Source organism: Medicago sativa, chromosome 8 (assembly GCF_051527215.1).
Source record: "Medicago sativa cultivar Bolivia chromosome 8, Bolivia_mono, whole genome shotgun sequence".
In the NCBI taxonomy this organism is placed as follows: domain Eukaryota; kingdom Viridiplantae; phylum Streptophyta; class Magnoliopsida; order Fabales; family Fabaceae; genus Medicago; species Medicago sativa.
In genome coordinates this window covers 85,267,929-85,288,582 of record NC_140756.1, presented here as the reverse complement: position 1 = coordinate 85,288,582, position 20,654 = coordinate 85,267,929, and the positions used below count along the sequence as shown (strand labels likewise).

Here is a 20,654-nt window from a genome sequence, read left to right as displayed (position 1 = left end):
CTGTTCGTGATATTTAAGGAGATTTTAAGAAAGATGAATGTACTTTGTCCCTTTTATTTGAAGTTTATTATGAATTAAAATCTAAAGATTAATAAGTTAGAGATATAATAGAAAATTACAAGTCCATGTAACCGACCTCATTTCGTGAAATAAGACTTGATCGTTTTTTATTTAATTCTTTTTATAAGGTTGTTATATTTAATGTTGATCCTTTACATAATTGCACTTTTTTGTCTCAAATTAATCATTTAAGTATTAGAAAAGTTAATCTAATCTCTTACTTTTTTTTCTTATAAACCATAAATAATTTATGAAAAATTGCTAAAATTGTATGTGCTTTATGAAAGCTAAAAATTATGTTTATACTTTAACAATATGAACTAATTATTTTTGAAAAGATAAAAGGTGATTGCAAAACTTAAGAAGATAACTATAAATTTTACATAATTTAAAACATGCAGCGAGTTGAAGTCTGCAAGGCAAAGATAACGAGTAAATCGTTAAATTGGTCTGTCATTGTAAACCTCTCTCAATTTAGTCCTCAACTATATATTTAAAACTAGTCTTTGTCAAAAGTTTCTCAATTAGGTCACTCATCATATGACAAAAACATAAAGTCAGGTACCTAATTGAGAAACTTTTGACAAAGACAGAGACTACTCTGAAATATTAATAGAGTTAGAGACTAATTTGATGACGGATTACAAAGACAAAGACCAATTTGGTGGTTGACTCCAAATATAAATGAACCTTGTCAAAAATTTGGGTTGAGAGACCGGTGCAATAGTTTGGAATAAAGAATGACAATTCCAGATTATTAACATTATTGAAATGTTTAAATTGGCAAAGTGGGGCTACAACTGCACCTAACAAGTTCCAAATCACATCAAATCAACATTGAAATCGTTAATGTGCTCATATCATACATAGAGCTTGTGCCTACATACTAGCCCTTTCTTATGATATGATCTTCAACAATAATACAATATGTACATCTGAAAAGAGATAAAAATATGGTATACAATCTTCCCTTTTCATCCGGCTACAATTGTAGTATACAGAGTTTATAATTATCCCCCCACCAATGTCTTATGAATCCCATGGAACTCACGTCATTGTGAGACGAACTTGACTTAATATCGGAGATTTACAAAGGATGAAGGAGTCTGAGCTAGGTAGGTACGAGTGCCAATATCTGATTTCTTATGATACCCATGCATTTCTGTATCTCACCATATATTGGTAGATTCTTTGAACAAAATGGCTGCAAACTGGTGACAGCGGAATCTAATACCTGTGCAACATCAGCTGGGGGAAATTGTCTTTCCGTACACTTCTGCATTTTGTTTTAACAAAGATGTATTATGATGCAGGTAAAAGATTCTTAAACAGGACAACTCATTGATGTATGTATTTCCTACTGGTGAACTGCTCATATTTAATTAATCTCTTAACTCTTTATACTCAGAATTTCTTTTGTAGTATGTGAGCGTTTAGATAAGCTCTCTTTGTCTAACCTATTTTATTCATAGAATAAAAAATAGTTTTTGAATTAACAGAGGTGGCAAGAAAAATATTAAATAGACTAGACAAAACAGAAGTTTGAAATTTAAAATATCCAGAAGATATTAATCAAATTTCAGTAGTGTAGGAAAAAAAAGATTCGGGTAACAAATATAATAAAGTCTAAGTTAGCAGATAATATTGCACTGCAGTATGAACAAATTTATCACCTATAGTAGAGGTTCAGATCTGCTATAACCAAACAGCATCCCTATCCTAATTTCCTAAATTGCTGCATTTGTTACATCATTAATGACCCATTCATCGATTAGATCACTAATTTTTTAAGCTAACTTCAGTGGCTTTTTTACAGGATAATATAGTTATTATTGGTTATATAGCATAGTTTTAAAAAAATGCCCCTTTATATGAATACAATAAGTTAGCAGAGAGAAAAGTAAAATATGACACTGTCATACTGTCGGTCACTTTAGGTTTACAAATTTATTCCGGCAGAAAGAAAAAAAAAAAGTTATACCAAGAAAAAAAAAAATTATACCGCTGCCATATTTGGTGGCACTTTGAACTGAATTTTTGCCTTTTGGCTCTTGTCTACTTTCAAGTTCAAAATTTGGAGTGAAAACATTTTTTTGACATAGTTTGAAATAAAAACTTCAAAAATAAAATAAGGGAACATCAGATGCATATAGGATTGACCTCTATCAAACGGAGGGAGAAGTCTATCTTATACAGGATATTGACTACCATAAATTGGACATATCCCACATCAGTTTCACAAAATACAAAAATACCTCACCAAGAAAACATAATAGTAGACATCATATATATTTTTTTTTAAAAAGCAAAAAGCACTGGATAAGATTTACGGTATCAATGGTAAAAAATGGTTTGTGGTTACCACAGAATCAGGTCTCGTAAACTACATAAAATGCAAACAACTAATGAACAGAAAGTAGTGGGGAGATTGACTGAAAATTCTTGCAGTGAACAGATAACTCAGTGGTCATATGATTTACCTGAATCATGAGCAGTGTAGCTAGACAATGAGATATGAGTTCTGAGGGGATTTTCATTTCATTTTGGTCAGACGAACTGTTAAGTTCATCATCTTGTACAGGACACCTTGCCAAAATGTTTAATGGGCTGCTAGCAGTCAATTGATCACGAGAAGCCAAAGTAATAGAATCTATGGCCAGAAAATTTGTGGCTGAAGCAGTAGAGTCATCGACTGAAAGCCGGTTATTGATAAAATTTATTGCATCCTCAACTCTTTCAACCTTGCTTTCTGTCTTTCTGAAAACTAACATTGCCTGCAATGGTTTTTATGAGAGACTATAGTCAAACGTAGATCACCAGATCACTGTCACCAAGAAAATTGAAAATGATACCATAAAGAAAGGTCACTATACTGATGTATTTTAGTTGATTCATCAAGGAAGAAATGAAGAAAATCCAATAATAGAAGTGAATCTTGACTGACTGTCCATCAGCAGGCAATGCTTCAAAATATTTTTGCTTGGAATTATAAAAATCCTCTTATCCAAACAATAAATTTACCCTGTATTCTAATTATATATTTATCATCTCCTTAACATTTTTCTCTTTCAGTAATCCAAATTAATCCTCCCTAAAAGACGAGGCATTTGACCTTTAACAGATGAGGCCTAACTGTAACTGTCTAGTGCAGTGTATGCAGGTCATGTTATATATCAAAATGAGAGCAAGTTTCAAACATTTGGTTTGAGTAGTAAATATTACAATATATCATATATATAAAGTAAGTGTTTTGTTTGAAATGAATACATGTTCCTGTAAGGATAGAGTAACGGGAAATAATAGTTAAAGTAGTTTAAGAGTTGTTAAAGTGTTAGTTAGTTAGTTAGCTGAGGTTGTTAGAGAGTATGTGTATAAATAAGAGAACACAGCGTAGAAAGCATCTTTTGAATATTGTATAGGGTATGAATAGAGTACCAAGTCTATTGTGAAGGGGAAACCCTTGGAGGAGAGATTCTCTCCTTTCAATAATATTTCTTTGGAATTCCATTCTTCCAACAGTTCCATTTACTAATTAGGCGGAAAGAAAGCAGCCATTCTATACCTGAGTAGCTTGAACAACCATGGTTCGGGCTTTTCTTCTAGAACTTTCAACAATTTCAGCTATGTGACTTTGAGATATAGATTCTTGGTTGTGGCAAGCTGAGCAATTGGAAGAGCTAGCCTGACCACCGGGATCCTCTAAATTTGCAATGGGCTTCAATGACAAAACTGAGGAGCTTGCTTGATATGCATTGCGTTGCCTCAAGCAAAATAAGCTAGAAGAAACCTGCAGAAGCAGCAATCAACACATGCAATTGTAAATTATTCGAATTGGAACAGTAAGGCGAAAAAGTAGAAAACAAAGGATTAAATTCTTCTTAGTGGTCCATCAAGATTCATGCCTGTTCATTTGCTTCAGTTAATTGCATTAGTACTGAAGCATAATTCCTTTTAAAAGGTTCTGAATCTTTCACCGAGTTATCTCCGTATTTCTGGCTTTCTGATACCCCATCATTCATGTGCTTCAGTTCCGACAACACAAGTTCCTAGAAGTTCAAAATTAACAGCTCAAACTCGCTTTCGAAAATGGGTTTTCAACAGTTGATATTTTCTTTTTATTATTAAGTTATAACAAAAGAGTAACAGAAGAAAGAACTGAGAGGCTTTCAGGCAGTACCTTCTTTTCTAGAGCACGAGTCAATTCTGAAATAGCCAATATATCAGCTTCTTTTGATTGGAGTCGCTCAAGAAAGGAAGAATGAGAACTTGATGCTGATTGGCCATTACAAATCTCACTGCCCGCAACTTTTGCTTGTGATTTGCAGCTTGAAGAAAACCCCTACGAAAAAAAGGGGGGAAAAGTACTCGTTATGGGTAAAAGAGTTTGAATTTATTCACCAATAGCAAACTACTCATTATTTAATTCTTTTGATCATTATTTATTGTTTGTTTTTTGAACATAATAGGTTACTTGTTTTTTACTAAATATACTTGTTAACAAACACAGGATAAATATTTTTATTCATCATGGCACAGACAATTACAGATATGTTATCAAAATCATCTATAATCGAAGGAATTTAATTACTTTAATCAAACAAAATAGTTTACAAACAATATAATATGTGTTTGATTGAAGCAACTAAGATAGTAAGAATTTTTAATTCCTCAAAAATGTTAATTATATCATCCAAACAGACACCGGGGGGTTTGAAAACCAAATTATCAAACATGTGACAAGTAACAAATTCAAGTAACCAAATTTTACAGAATCTAACAAGTATATTGCTTTGGCTTCTCGTGATCAAAAAACAAGTACTGCTTTTAGTAAAAAAATCTCGATTAAATAAAAAACAGTACTGCTTTTAGTAAAATCTCGATTAAATAAAAAGCAACTCTGTAAAATCTCGTGATCAAAAATGGTTATTGGTGCCACTTTAATTAAAAAAAATCTCGATTCCCCAATTTTTTTTAAAAATATAAACTCAAGTACTGCTTACATGCATAGCAGGTGGTACACAGCGACCTTTAATGGCATCTGACTTCTCACTTGGGGACAATATTGTGTGCTCGGAGATCTTTCTTTGTGTTAGTTTCCCATTGTGCATAAGCTCTCTAAGGTTCTCATTCATTCTAGCAGGAGTAATATGGTGTCTTATCAGAGACATGGGCATATTTTCAGATGGATACAAAGGCATGCAGTCAATATCCTGCAATATTAAAAGATTTATGTCACATTATGCTATTATTTTGGGAAAACAACCAATCAATCACACTATCTAAGTACGGTAATGGGCAAACAGGACCAAAAGCAGGATGGAAGAGCAATGCAAATATTCAAAACCAAATTACCAAATAAACAGTATTCAAAATATCCAATATTAGTGCTTTTTTGTTAAAAAAAAATGTACTCACAATTTTAAATGTTTAAGAAATTTTATATGAATTAGATAATTTTAAGTGATTTTCTCAAAATTAGAAAAAGAAGCCTGTATTAGATTTCACAGATTATGAAATACAAAATCAAAGTTTCTCCCTAATTCTAATGCTCATAAACACGCTTTTTTCAGAGGTTATCCAAATGAACCCTTAGTACATGTATTGGATTATTATACCATCATAGTACCGCAAGATCATATATAAAATAGGGATTTTGATGAGCTTGATCTTTTACTATCCTATCAACTGCGTATAACCAATTTCAAATATTGCAAAATTACCAAATACAATCTAAAATAAATTTAATTTGATGTAATAAAATACCTACCCATGTATATGATGGAATTTTAATAATATCAATAATAACAATGGCAGGCCAATGCATAAGGCTCGGGCCATTTGTCAAAAGAGAGGGAAACATACCATGACAAATTCAACCCCAAGTTCATGCTGGTCAAACTGAACCCGGTATCTACAATGGTCAACAGTCAGTATACTTCCATCATGAATCTCCCTTGTCTTTGGATGAATAGCAATAACACGCTGCCCAACAATTAATGGCTGGGCCAAATCAGCAGGTATGCCTTCCTTGGTACCAGCAAGAACTTCAGCATAATGTGATCTGACAGATTCCCGGTACTGATTAAGTTTATGTTTTTCTTCTGTCAAAAATTGCTCTGAAAATCTTCGTGGTCTACCAAGAGAACTGCATAAGAGTAGCATATAAGTGAAGTAGTTTGTGAAGTACCAACTCATCTCAAAATCTTAAGTGCATATCTAGATGATATCCAAATTTACGTTTGAGGCATTTTTCAGTCACCAAAATCAAGTTTTGATGTAGTTGAGGTTGTTTGAGTGACATTTTATGTTCATCAAAAGTTTGCGGTGAGTAGAAAATCATTGAGACAAGTGAGTTTTTTTAAAATTTACTGCCGAGAAGAAATCGTTTTGAGTGTGGAATCCACAAAACCCATCTACACTTGCCTTTAAAAAATTGGTTCTTGTAAAGTTACTATTAAATTATCCAAATAAATTCTGCCAAAATTAATTACAATGAATTTTTACAAAATAGATTAAAAAAAAATTTATTTCAAAATTAGTTCTGCCAAAATTTAAAACTGAGGGGCCCAAAGTTGTTACTTGTTAGGGAAGACACGTGAATGATTCTTCAGTCCTCAGATAAATTTTAAGGATACGCAAAGATTGATGAAATCATGACCACTTGGTAGTAAAGGCTCTAGTACTATATGCCAATAACAAATTCAACCCAAAAAGCTTATACCATCATCAAGTGGAAGTATATGAATGATTTTATATCTTTAAAAGATTTAATCTACAATGTGATAGTAGTATAGGAAGAAGTAAACATAAGCATTTAACATCAAATACCTTCTAATGACTCCCCACTCAATACGAGTCAATCTGGGAACATGACCCAGTCCAACATGTTCTAAGTATTCTACAAACTCTCTCTTTGAAAACCATGGATAATCAATAGCACTATAAAACCATTCAGAGGTGCACCATCGCCGCGTTTGATGTGAAGACAGACAATTAATAAGCATTCCCTGCGATAACGAAAAAAAACCATATATTTCCTATATAAGATTAAACATTCAATAAATGTCACCGTGCACAAATGGCAGAAAATTAACCTTATGACGTTCCGTACTATTCCTCCAGTATGATGCGATGGATTTATCATGTTGACCACTAAAATTATTTTCAGACATTGTATGATCTTGTTGTATCATTGGTTTTGGTTTTTCCATCTTTCTTCTAGGTCGGCCTCTGTTTTTTTGACCGACTTGGTTAGTAGACAAAACTTTTATGGGAGAAAATGATGAATCACCCCTTTCTGCTTTGTCAACGATATTTGAAGACATATTTCCTAGGGATTTCACCATATTTAGGTTTCTGGAATGAGCAGTACTAACAGATGACCGCTTGCCTTTAACCGTGGACTTCTTCACCTCATCAGTAACCTACGATGTAAATATTGCACAAGGTAAGTGAGTATAAAAGCATATACAACACGATACCAAGTGCAATGTGTATAAGACATACTTTTTGGCAAAGCAAGGCAGTTTAATATAGAAGGTGAAATGAAAATTCCAAAAGCCAAATGTAAGCAATAACAGCACATTTAATGTAGAATAGATAATGTAAAAATATGATATATAGTTGATAAAACTGCAACTTAGTGCACTTTTGAGTGATACTTTGGGTCATTTTAAGAAATTATAAGATATGGCTGGTAAAAATAACTAGTCGCATATTGAAAACTAAAGGTGAGAGGCCAAAACTCTCCAACATCCCAGAATGCCAATGAGAAAACAAAGGAAGGAGAGTTTAAGAGGTGAGTTGTCATATAAAAAGGATAACTGGAGTTAGGATGTTTGCATGACCAAACCTAGATTCTATTCTTTGAATCATTTAACCAGTTGGGCCTTAATGCTTTCCCTAATTCATATTTTTTTGAATACAATGAATTAATGGAGGAAAAGAGTATTTCCAATGTGTGACCAAACGTTGTTAATAGAATTAGTTGAGGAATAATTATGTACTCATATAGAATTAGCATTGGGGGTTATCAAAGTTACATAGTGAAACCATGACCCTATAACTGCTCTATTAAATTCCCTTAATCGTGTTGTTATTATCATTCCTAATAGTTGTGATTCGTTACTTTGAATAAAACATTGTTTTCAGTAGTCTAAATAATATAGGGTCTTGTTAACTTAATAATTGTTAATCCAGCAGATACGATAATCTTTCGTACTACACTTGTGGATTTTGCGCAGCAATAGTAGAGATGTGATAAAACCATAAATATACAATATGCCCCCTTGTAAAACTATCCAAAAAAATTAAGCTGTTAGGTAAAGGCTTAGTGCTTTTGTTACATCTCTAAAACACTGAGTCATAGATGTCTTATGAAATAATTGTGAACATTGTCATACTTTTACTAAATATGGAAAATAAAGTGAGGAAACAACCTGTCATCAGCTGAGACTGGCTAGTGTGTTTTACCACAAACATAATTGGTAACACTAACACATAAGAGCATAGGGCATTTTAAATGGCAACTAACACATTTCAATTGCAAGTTCGCAACCATCAAATTCAAGACAAAAGTCTCATCAAATATTATTTATTTTTTTTTTAATAAGAGTCTCATCAAATATTAACAGTAAGATTGGGTGGCATTTATCCAATGTTACCAGTTCTGCTTAAAATCAAAACTAGTTGGAAAAAAGGAGAGAGAACAAACAGGGACCTCTTCAGAAAATGTGAGTCAAATTATATATTCATCTGGTAGTAATAAACAATTTCATACCTTGATTTTCTGGGAACCACTTAAATGAGAACCAGTATGTGTTTCATCATTCTGCAACAAAGAACATATTTCTTACTTGTGAACTATATGCCAAAATACCAGACAGAAAATGTAGAGAAATTGAGAAACCATCAATTTCGCAATTGAATGTTGGAAAATAATCAGTTCTTACATTTAAAGTAAAAGATTTTTGTTTTCTTTTCCTGCTTACAGCACTAAGCTGGTATGCTCCCTCTGCTTTGGGAGCAGTATCTCCTTTATCAGAAAAAACCTTGCCCGATTTTCTTGAACTGTTTCCGTTATCTGTTTCCATTTTAGACTCATCAAGGTTTCCTTCACTGAACTGCACAAATGATTCTGAGACACAGACAATAGTAATATGAAAAAGTTACACAATTATAAAGTATAATGGAAAAGGATAGTCATAAAATAAATAGATATTTTCTTTATGGTAAAAAGAGCAAAGTTGTAACATACTGTGCCATTTTATGAATATCTAAAGCGCAAAGTTAGTAATGATGTCATTTTAGTTCATTTTCAATAAATGGATAGGAGACGATTTTCATTGTAATGTATTGTATCAAACAATGCTATTTCTTATTTTTAATATAGTTTACATTATTGTTTCTATGAAATTTTAGCCCCACATGTCTGGATCCCCCCCCCCCCCCCCCCCCCCCCCAAATACCCAGGGCCGTTCCAATAAAATCGGAGGCCATGTTCAAATATTTAAAAGGGCCCCAATGGAATAACAAGATTTTTTTTTAAGCAATTAGTAATCATTTATTTAAGTTGTAAATAACATAAAAAATAGTCATTCTTATAAATTAAATTGTAGATTTGATAAAAAAATCGTAATAGCCTAATAGTTGTGTATGTAATTGAGACTTTTATATTTGGTTCAAATTTACACAAATGCTCGGGATTGAACATCAAGACCAAAGACCTAAGTGCATTCTATTTTACCACCAAACCATTACAAGGTGTCTATTGATTTTTTATATTCTATTATATATACTTGATTCTTTTGGATGTTATATTAGAAAGAAAAAAAAAGTTTGAGGCTCCTAAAATTGCGAGGCTCGGCGACGTAGCTCACCTTGCGCTTGCTAAGGGCCGGGCCTGCCTATACCTGTATGTTCTTAGAATAGATTTCTTTCCAAACTGTTGAAAGCTAATTATTAATGTGTTTGAGTCAGAGCTTGTGAAAATTGAAGCACAATTTCCTCCTTTATAGCTCAGGCACCAAAATGTTGAATGAAAAAAGAAAGGAAAAAAAAAAAATTTAGAGTAAATTATATTCGTGGTACACAGCCTGCTTAAGATTAAAAAGATATTATTCAATGCTGATGCAGAGAATAGTGCATCCCAGTAGAGGAAGTAACTATGACAAGAACCCCAGCGAGAGGTGAAAGCATCCTATCACAAATATAGTGCAAAAGAGATCCTCAAAAGGGCAAACACTCCTCTCCAAGCATTCATATTGTTATGCATGTCATTGTCTAGAACTTTTAATTCAAAAGTCAGAGCTCAATGTCTCTTAAATGGAAGATTCAAATTGTAAATTAGGAGACAACTTTTAGGCTTACCAAACACAAATCCTTCTACCCAAAAACCAGAAAATTGCATGATGGGAAATACTCCCGCTGTGATAATTTTTAGTTAATGATAATGAAAGGTCAGATGTGAGATCATTTATGTCAAATAATGAGGAGGGAAAAGGAATGTGGTTAGTGCATATAATTACATAACCACTAAAATTAAATGGTAGTCTTTGCAAGTTTCTTATTAATTAATATTGATCCACAGGAAAGGCAGAAGAAATATTTTAAATGAAAGTGATCAAAGATTATTAAGTCAAAAACATAAATGCCTTACCAGTGTCAGGGTTTGTTTCTGGCATCATCAAAGATAGATCAGCCAAAGTTTTCAGAGCATCAAAAGCAGAACCTTCATCTACAGAAAGAGAAACACCGAGAATAAGAAGTGATTGGGGGGTGAATGCAATCATAAATTTTTTAATTTGATTAGGAGTAACTAATTAAAGCCTAAGAAAACGGTAAAAGGAAAAGACACACTACCACCTACGAATGTATAATTCAATCAAAACATATAACCTATTCCTGTCCAAATAAAATAAGGTTACACTATCAAATATCAAGGTTCGAAGTTTAAAACAGAGCAATGTGCTAGATACAGTATCAACTAAAATCTAGTTCAATTTATCTATCTTGCACGCCACTCAATAATGAATTCTAATCCAATTGGTTTTCCTTTCCTGTTTGGACAACACCAAATGCATCGTGCAACAACTGTAATGCACCAAAATTATAATCTCCAGGCTAAATTATCCCAAAATCTTCCAATGAAATAATAGGCCGATATAACAGAAAATTGAAAGAATATAACAGAAAAATAAAAGAAAAAGGACGTAACTACAAACCAATAGATAAAACAACTAGAACATCATGCTTAAATAGAACTTATATCAGCCAGAGTTGGAGCTTTTGCAGCATCTAGTTTAGTATCAGATAGTTTAGTCCCTTGGAAAGAAGGTAGATTTCTATGTCCCTTCTATAGTTCTGTAACTTCTCTTTCACTTATTAATTAAAATAAATGGTTACAAAGTTTTTCCCTAGTTTTTCCCAGAAGAGAGGATAGTCCCCCTCTAACACTGACTACGACTTATTAAGGAAAAAAAGCAATATAATCCGGAGTCTAAGATCCTTCTTTTAGTGAGAAAAAATAGAAAGCTTTGCTTCATGACAGAAACGCCAGGTACCAACCAAGTTGCGCCATCTTTCTCTTTCACTTATTAATTAAAATAAATGGTTACAAAGTTTTTCCCTAGTTTTTCCCAGAAGAAAGGATAGTCCCCCTCTAACACTGACTACGACTTATTAAGGAAAAAAAGCAATATAATCCGGAGTCTAAGATCCTTCTTTTAGTGAGAAAAAAAAAATAGAAAGCTTTGCTTCATGACAGAAACGCCAGGTACCAACCAAGTTGCGCCATCTTTGTTCCTTTTACATCATAAAGCATATCATACTTGTTTAATAAGACAGTTAAGCCAAGCACAAAATTTTAGTTAGAAATAGCAAGCCAAGCTGATAAAAGGAAAACCAACTCTATGAATCAAATGCAATTACAAAATACCTTCCTCAAAATGTAGTTTTTTACTTTTCTTTCTGGGACCCTTGTAAGAAGACCTCACACTTTTTGCATTTGCAAAATCTGTGTCAAAATTGGATTTGAAGGAACTCTGGTTTTTTCCATCATCGGTTCCACTGGAGGCCTCCTTTAAGTCATTCAAATGCTTGTTTGTATTTTTCTGGGGTTCTAAACTCTTTCTGTAGTGTTTTATTCCCTTTTCCTGATTCCTTACTCTTCCAATATTATCTCTACTGTTCCGATGAATTAATTTTCCAGAATAATCTGCATTATCACCTTCTGTACTTCCTAAACTCAACTCAGAACTACCTTCATCCATGTCAGATTTGCGAAACTTCGCTCCAACTATTCCTGATTTAACATGCTGAAAATCATAACCGCTAGAATAAGTTATAATTTTAAAGAAATAATCTAACACAAAAGGATAACTGAGGCTATAGATGTAACTTTTACCTTCTTCCCACTTTTCAGATTGGGTGATGGCATGTTTTTCTTGTTTGGCGATCCAACTTTTTTTGAAGAACCACCTCTCTGTGAAGCCTCTGATAATGCTAATGCAATTTTATGAGTGACATCAGTTGTATCAACCATTTGTTTGGAGTCCTGCCTAGCAGATGAAAAAAACTTTCCCTCATTATCTTTGCCAATAGAATATGAAATAGGGACACGGGGAGTCCTTTTTCGAACAGCATGAGGCCTAATTCCTGGTATGATATCACAAAACAGTAAGATAGATGACAGATTTTACTTGTGCAAGAGAAATTCTGTAGAAATTACTCTATAATCTGAGAGTATCGTATTTCAATGAGAAGGGTGATCCTTATAGGAGAGAAAACAACTAATCAACTCCTTAATTTAACGAGTGATATATTGGAAAAATAAACAGCCGTTAAAATAGAATAATAATAATAATAATAATAATAATAACAACAACAACAACAACAATAATAAAGGGAAATAATATATATTTCAACAAACTCCATATCTCTCAAAAAAAAAACTCCATATTATTAAATATTAAATAAATTCTTCAAAGATTAGAAGCCATACACAATAACAGTAAGAGCCAAATTTGTATGCAAATTTTATAAGAAAAAAATATTCTCATATTCATTACTGTGCAATCTACAGTAGGAAACATAGTTAGAATTGGTTAAGACGAGAGATAACCAATCTGTTACAAATTAGAAAGCTAAGGGGCAAAAAAAGGGACAAGAAACAGCCTCCCTGTCACAATCAGAATTTTTAATTCAGATTTTATTCTAACTAATAATTCATTTCTAGGAAACTTCAACACCTCCCTCAAGTTGATATATCTATCACGCCTAGCTTGCTTATAATACGTTCCAAATTAAGTAGGAATAGTTCTTTACTTAATATATCTGCCACCTGTTGTACAATTGAAACAAATGGCATACAAATAGGTCTATCAGCTTTTATGAAATGTCAGTCAATTTCTACATGTCTAGTTCTATCACATAGTACTGAAATTCGGACAATACTTATTGCAACCATGTTGCCAAGATGTAATTTTTTGGTATGTTTATAGGCATCCTTGATTCTTCAAGAAGCATTTTTAGCCATAACATCCCACAGATCCCATGATCCATATCTCTAAATTCTACTTCAGCTCTGGACCTTTCTACCATGTTCTACTTTTGGCTTCTCCGAGTAACTAAGTTACTCCGTACAACTTGCAATGACTTGACATAGACCTTTATCCGTGATAGATCCTGCCCAGTCATCGTCTGTGTAGGCCTCAAAGGTCTATTGTGTGGTATTTTTTCAGAAAAAAAAACCTTTGCCTGTGGCACATAAAGATTACAGGGAAGATGAATGTTAAATACAATTTACAGGGTAAGTAATTAAGCTGTCTCTATTCCCTGAGATGCATTGGACCTATTTTTCTTGTTGCACGTTGAATCTTAACTACTCGAGAAGTGGAAAATTAATGAGGTCTAGGATAGTGGAACATTAATGAGATTTATTTACTACCAGAAAAGATAAGGAGCTTCTTCCTAACCCTCCCCTCCAAGAACCTTTTCTCCCTCCTTACAAATGAGAGTAGCCTTTCAGCCTAGACAGTGGGGCTGCCATTAGCTAGACAATTGTGGCTCAAAACTATTATGTTATAATTGTCCTTGATGACCCTTGCAACAAGTGAAACATTGTATGGCAAGGATGAAGAAAACACACACTACCGATTCAAACTCTTCAGTGGTGGCCATGGCCTCATGGACACGGCCCTATTGTAGGGGGGGAATGTAGATGCAGCATTTCTTCACCCAAGACGTGCTGCTGAGTATAAACATGGACTCCACCTCACATGACGAGCCCATGTTTTCTGGGGATTTTGGGATGAGTGTCTTGGAATCATTGAATGTTAGGTGCTTGTGGAATTAATAGAAAGTGGTTTAGTGGGAGAAAATGTTTGGGTTTTCTCATACCAGCAGCAGAAGTTGGATTGACTCCAGTGTGTGTGTATGCCTTTTGTTTTTGAGATGGTATTTTGAGTCTACATCGAGAGCAGAAACCCCATATACTCATTGGAGAAAAGAAGGTCTAGCAACGGAGGGAAACACACCAGAAATAACAATTAGTTCATGATCCTTCTTTTTTATCAAAACCTTTATAAAAATACTTTACCAAACAACATTTAGCTTAAAACTACTACACAGCTTCAACTTCACTTTTAAAGTTCTTTTTAGCTTGAACATTAAAGTAGTTAAGCCCTAAAAGTTAGCTGTAAATTTTTCAACTAGACATCATCAGTTTTTACCAAACATAGCCTTAAGGGTTCAAAAACCAAAATAAACAGAGTTTTAAATGAGAGAATTTAGGCAAAGTAATGTTCACATGTAATCAAACATATTAACTCACCAGAATGCCTTTTCTTCAACAATGACAGGCAACCATCATCTGATGCAACGGAATGTGGCTGAGAATGATCTGAAAATTGTCCATCTACTGCTTTGTTGTCATTTGGCTTTCCCCGTGGACGTTTTTTAGACTTTTTCATTATTTCTGAATCTTCATTGCTTTCTTTTCCACTGTCACTTCCTCCCTGCCAATTAAAATTACTCAGACTTTAATTGCTTATGAATATTTGTCAGAAACTAGTGTTAGCGATTGAAGTTTATACAAAAAATAATAAGCAATGCTGACTTAAACCAGATACATCTTAACATCCTTAACACTTGAATGAAATTAATCTTATCAAGGAGCCTTTTCTCTATGGCCTGGCAGACCCACCTTGTGGGAAAAGGCTTCATTTTTATTGTTGTCCTTGTGAGCCTTCTCTTTCAATGATTTATTTTCTAGGGACAGTGTAGGGTAGGAAAGCAGAGGTTCGAGATCAATAAACTGATTATTACTTCCCAAATACAGCTTTAATTAAACAGACAGAAGATAATTACTGCCAACATCCACCTCTGTCGCAATCGATAATATACAAATAACATATGGTTGTTTATATAATATTTTATGAAATAAATTCTTCTGACATCAAAAGCATTGAAAAATAAATAAACCCTCAACATTTAGGTCAGAAAATTCAGCTATTTATTGTCGTTTGTATTGGAACATCGTATATTATCCTTCCAGTTCTTTCTACTCATTGACGTGTATGTGCATGTATTTCTTTAGATAGAAAAGAGACTCTTTAGATTTCCAGTATAACGGAGCCAAATGAAAGTGAAGTACAATGTACCTAAGATCATGACGCGTGCTAGTTAAACTGAATAGGAAATCTCGGTAAAAAAAAAAGTGGCATATCGTTTACATTACCAATTTTGAGAAAACACCTTTTGGAATAATACAACTTATTTTCATTAAACAACTGATGAAAAGGATTTGAAGAGGAGGGAGGAGGGTAATCTTTAATTTAGCATCTGAAAATGAAAGCAACTTGACACAAGAATGTTATAAAAACAGGAAAGCTGATTTAAATGTTCACTAAAACTAGCCAAAAGTTTAAATTAGTTCTTACCATAATACTATAATGGTCTGTCATCATTGCTATCAGCCCAACCACAGAAGCAGTGCCCTCTGGAAGAGACAAGTATGCCTACAAATAACACAAAGAATAGTATGTTTACAAAAAATATACCGCACTATATATTGAGATGTATCCCTTAATCATATGACGTCTCAACTAATAATTCAGTAAAACGTAACATAAATGTAGATTTTTTGGGGGATAGCCAACAGCAATGATTGGTCACATAAGTCATTCATTCTGGTCCAAAAGCTAGAAGAAAATCTCAGGAAGAAATGATTCTCGTACTACTGCTTAAATATTTAACAGATATTTACAAAATAATTTAGCAAATTTTTTAGACTTGCATTATCTCATTTCTATCTCCTTTTCCTGTTCATCATATAAATCTCCAGGTAGGCATTTGTTTCGAGTCATGAAAAATAACTACCCGTATAACTTTCGTAGGAATATAATTGATGTGAATCCTATTCCTATGCATAGTCACGTGGTTTGCCATTCGCTCTGGTAACTGGTACGGGTTTGGTTACGTGGGACGCAACTCTTGAAGTATTGGCTATGTGGAGGGAATACATCTCTGGTATGTTATTTGGGTTCGTGGTACATTTTAATGTTTTTATTAGTACGCTACCAATAAATTTTTATCTAGACTAGTTAAAAAAAATAAAGTACATGCTAATAAGATATAAAATATCAATAAAATATGAAAATAGGAGTCTTAAAATATTTTAATGTTAATAATCATGTGTGGTTGTTTTTATTGGAAAGACTAATTACTAAATTGATTAATTTGTAAAAAGAAATACTAATTTAATTAAGAATTTAACAATTATAAAATAAAAATAAAAAAAGCTAACATCTTACAATAATAGAGTAAGAGTAGTCCCAAATTGAGTATTTGCGGTAGCCTTTATTGTAAGCTTTCAAAGAAACAAATGAGAGAAGTCCCACATCGAAAGTGTCTAAAAAATAGAGAGGATGATTCACTATAAATATGCTGTGTGTGACATGATAAGGAGTAAATTTGGGATTGAAGATATTTTGCTTCTAAAAAGTTGAAAAATCGTCTCCTTATAGTCAATATAGCGCTCTATGATCACATTTCAGTCTGAGTGGCTTATACTCCCAGTTAAATGGGAGACCATTCTTTCTTGTTTTCTTATTGGTAGCTTTTTATGAATTTTACACGGATTTTTGCGAGCAAATTCATGAAAGTATTGTGAATTGGTACGAGTGTACCAATTCGCAGTTCCCAGTTACAGCAGCGAATTATGCTATCCCGGGTATATTATAAAAAAGGTGTTTGGCACACATTTTAATATTCCTAGGTAAGTTGGTTGCTATAAGAGTTTTCCAAAAAAGCATAAAAAAATCCCCTGGAAATCCACCTTCACACCCTCCTACATGGGAATATCGAAAGTATAAGAAGTTATCAGGAATAATTTGTTCTTAACCTTTGTAACAAACATGGATATTCGTTTCCTACCCATGTATTCCCGGAATGTGATTCCTAAACTTGAAACAAATCCTTTGTAGAGTAGCAAACATAACCAAAGCACTCACTTGTTTAAAACAGATAGTATAAAGAGTAGAAAACCTATTTTCCAGCTGTGAGGGAAAAGATACAAAACAACTCCAGAAAGGGTTAAAAAAAAAAAAATAATAATAACTCTAGAAAGGTTAAGATTACAAAACTCACAATAAGTATATGTCTGTGCATGAATGTTTAAGATATGTGTTTTATAATCCTTTTAAAAGTAAATAGTGAACACATGAGGTATGCATGTTGGAAATATAAGTAAGTTAATCAAGATGTTGACGCATGTGCTGCACTTACCCTGTTCTTAGTGTACAAGGCTTCTACCATTTCCATGGTCCTATTACGTACTGCAAGAGCAACCTGTAAACAGAGTAAAAATGTACCCGAAGGATGATGTCTTTGGTAATTACATTGCACTACGAAATAGAAGCGCATTAAAGAAGGTAGATTCACAAAACAAATGAACTTGCAACTTTCCATAGAAATTCTAGCAGTATTTAGACAGAAAACTGAGGGTGGGACATGATTTTTAACCTGTATTCAATAAAAATCACCTTATTATTAGTAAAAAAAACTATAACTAACCTTCTTCCAATCTTTCCCATATTCACGGTAAGCTTCATAGAAACGCTCAAGCTCCGCCTTACTCCATTGTGGTCCTAACATATCGGCCAATTTTCTCTTCTGCATAGCATTGAAATTTTACAAACTAAGAAATAAAATCCTGACGAATTTTATCAAACATTTCTTTTAATTTTTTAACCCCTAATTTGATAGAGTATTGACAAAATTCTTTTTTTTTCTTAACAAAAAAGTACTATGATGAATTCTTTTCCGCTCGATTGAAGGAGCATGCTCAAATAGGCCAAAAAAAATTTGAAAATGGAAACTTTATTTCCCATATTCTGAATACATGTATACAAAAAGAATTTTGTTTCAAATAAGTTAAGAAACAAATTCACCTTCTGAATACCAGGACTAGCCTTCTGCCTATTCTTGCCGGTATTTGCTGCATCTTTATCTTTACTAGCTGCAGCCTCACGAATATTAGAGAACCTCTTATTTACACTTCTAGATTTTCTGGTAGGGCCCATGACTGATTTCCTTGATTGTCTGAAAATCACCAAAAAGGATAAGGAATTTCAATTGCATCCTACCGCCAAAAAGAGAGACATAGAGAAATCATTGAAAATTAGGCTCTAGATGTGACAATCTAACACTTGTAGACATAAAACATTCACATAGAATACATCGGCATTTGACTGCATGCATAATGCACGTTTTACATCTACAACTATAATATATGATAATAATTAAAAGAACACCACTGTTCAAGCTATTAATGCCAACTTGAGCATCACTTTGAGCACTAATCATTTGTCTATGTATATTAGGCACGGTAGTGTAGCAGAATTTACGGATACAACTAAAAAAAATAACAAAAGCTACCAAGCCTTTTTTCACTAGGTGGTTCAAACTACAAGTTAAACAACTTAAAACAGAAATTAGAGTCTGAATACTCAATTAGACAAAAACAAGACTTCCGACAAAGAATGCTTAACGCCAACTGATGTATCGCTGTGCAGGAAGTGCATGTATCAGTGATTATCAACAATAGACAGCGGACCTTAGCTCGACTGAACTGCAACATATTGATCAAACTAAACTACAACTACTCTTCCAAGTCCAAATTCCCACCTAGACCAGAAAATTAAAAGATGTGCACATCGAACTCTCTAATCTGAATACTCAATAGTTACCATTTAAAATAAATAAATAAAAAACTGCTTAATGAACTGTTTCACTATCTTCTTCTGCCAATGGTAATCCACGAGAAACATGCAATCACGCATACATAACAATTAACAACAGAATCAAAACCTATAAAAGCAACCGGATCACAGAGTAGAGATAAAAATTCCAACAAAGCAAAGGATTGACATTTAACAGTATCTAATTCCACACGCTATAAATTACCTAACCTAACAGACGCAAACCCATGGAGAATTGAACGACTTAAAAATTTCTCAATTATCAATGATCCTTCAATTTTCCCGCCAACAAATAGAAAACGGAACATCCAAGCTTGAATTTGTTCAATTCAGCTCTAAATTAGAAAGCAAATTTAAAATCACAGCTACAACGTAATTTGAGAAAGAAACAAACAGTTGCATGTGAAGAAATTCAAAATTAAAAATTAAAAAACCGAACTGAAATCATAATCCTTCAATATAGGTGATAGAATTAGTTTATTCCTAAGATTAAATCATAACCACGCATATTACTTTATCCAAGTAAATTTCGGAAAATGAAAGAATTGGAATATTTTGATGAAATGAAGGTTTGATCTTAGAAAGAGAAAGTAAGAACTGAGAATTGAAATTGGGAATCAAAAAGAAGAAAAGCGCTTAAGAATTCTTAAGTGAAATTGAAAATGAAAAAAGTGAAGTAAGAAGAAGAAAATTGAGTTGATGAGAGAAAAAAGCTTAACTCACCGAAGCGATCGATGAAGGAGAATCGATTATGTGGATTATAGATTAATTGAATTGACGGAGGAAGGGATCTAGTGTGTGTGATGATGATGGTGGTGAAGTTGAACGACAACAACTACTCACTCAATCGTACTTGTCTTCTTCTTGTTTTTGCTGGCGTTAACTAAACTAATGGAATCGAGGGCATAACCGCGAAACTTTAAAATAATACTTCCATTTGCCTCAGAGGTGTGAGTCCGATTAAATCTCTCATTTGGTTTGGTTTGGTTCGATTATCAGGTAAAAATTCATTTCGTTTAAACATTAAAATAATTATGATTCTATTTGGTTTAGATTATTTCAACAAAAAAAATTAGTGATTTGATTTAATGTGGTTTAAATTAGATTGCATAGTTTATTCAAATTACGATTTAAAATATATATATATATATGTCCTCGTGAGCTTATCTCAGTTGGTAAGGACAATGTATAATATATATGCAAGGTCTGGGGTTCGAATCCCGAACACCACCAAAAAAAAATTATTTGAAAAAAAATTTGAAAAAAATATTATATATTATAAAATTAAATTAATTGATTTAATGTAAAGCATAGTACTAAAAATTAAGGGAAATG

The 20,654-nt window shown here is 33.1% G+C and overlaps 1 protein-coding gene across 2 annotated transcripts; it reads right to left on the bottom strand.

The window, feature by feature from the left end:
* Positions 1–787: 787 nt before the first annotated feature.
* Positions 788–20,208, bottom strand: ALY3 (DNA binding protein). 2 transcript variants are annotated; one of them, XM_085734531.1, is made up of 20 exons: positions 20,043–20,208; positions 18,510–18,700; positions 18,133–18,231; positions 17,845–17,907; positions 15,999–16,076; positions 14,891–15,074; positions 12,464–12,714; positions 11,996–12,374; positions 10,718–10,795; positions 9,012–9,196; positions 8,840–8,890; positions 7,155–7,484; positions 6,889–7,067; positions 5,923–6,205; positions 5,061–5,270; positions 4,238–4,399; positions 3,963–4,106; positions 3,623–3,847; positions 2,541–2,834; positions 788–1,336 (listed from the first exon to the last, which is right to left on the bottom strand). In XM_085734531.1, the coding sequence occupies exons 2-20, from the start codon at positions 18,639–18,641 to the stop codon at positions 1,172–1,174; spliced, it is 3,492 nt and encodes a 1,163-aa protein (XP_085590657.1). In that variant the 5' UTR covers positions 18,642–18,700; positions 20,043–20,208; the 3' UTR covers positions 788–1,171. The 2 variants fall into 2 exon arrangements, with proteins under 2 accessions (XP_085590657.1, XP_085590655.1); XM_085734529.1 differs by having other exon boundaries at positions 18,510–18,660.
* Positions 20,209–20,654: the final 446 nt, after the last annotated feature.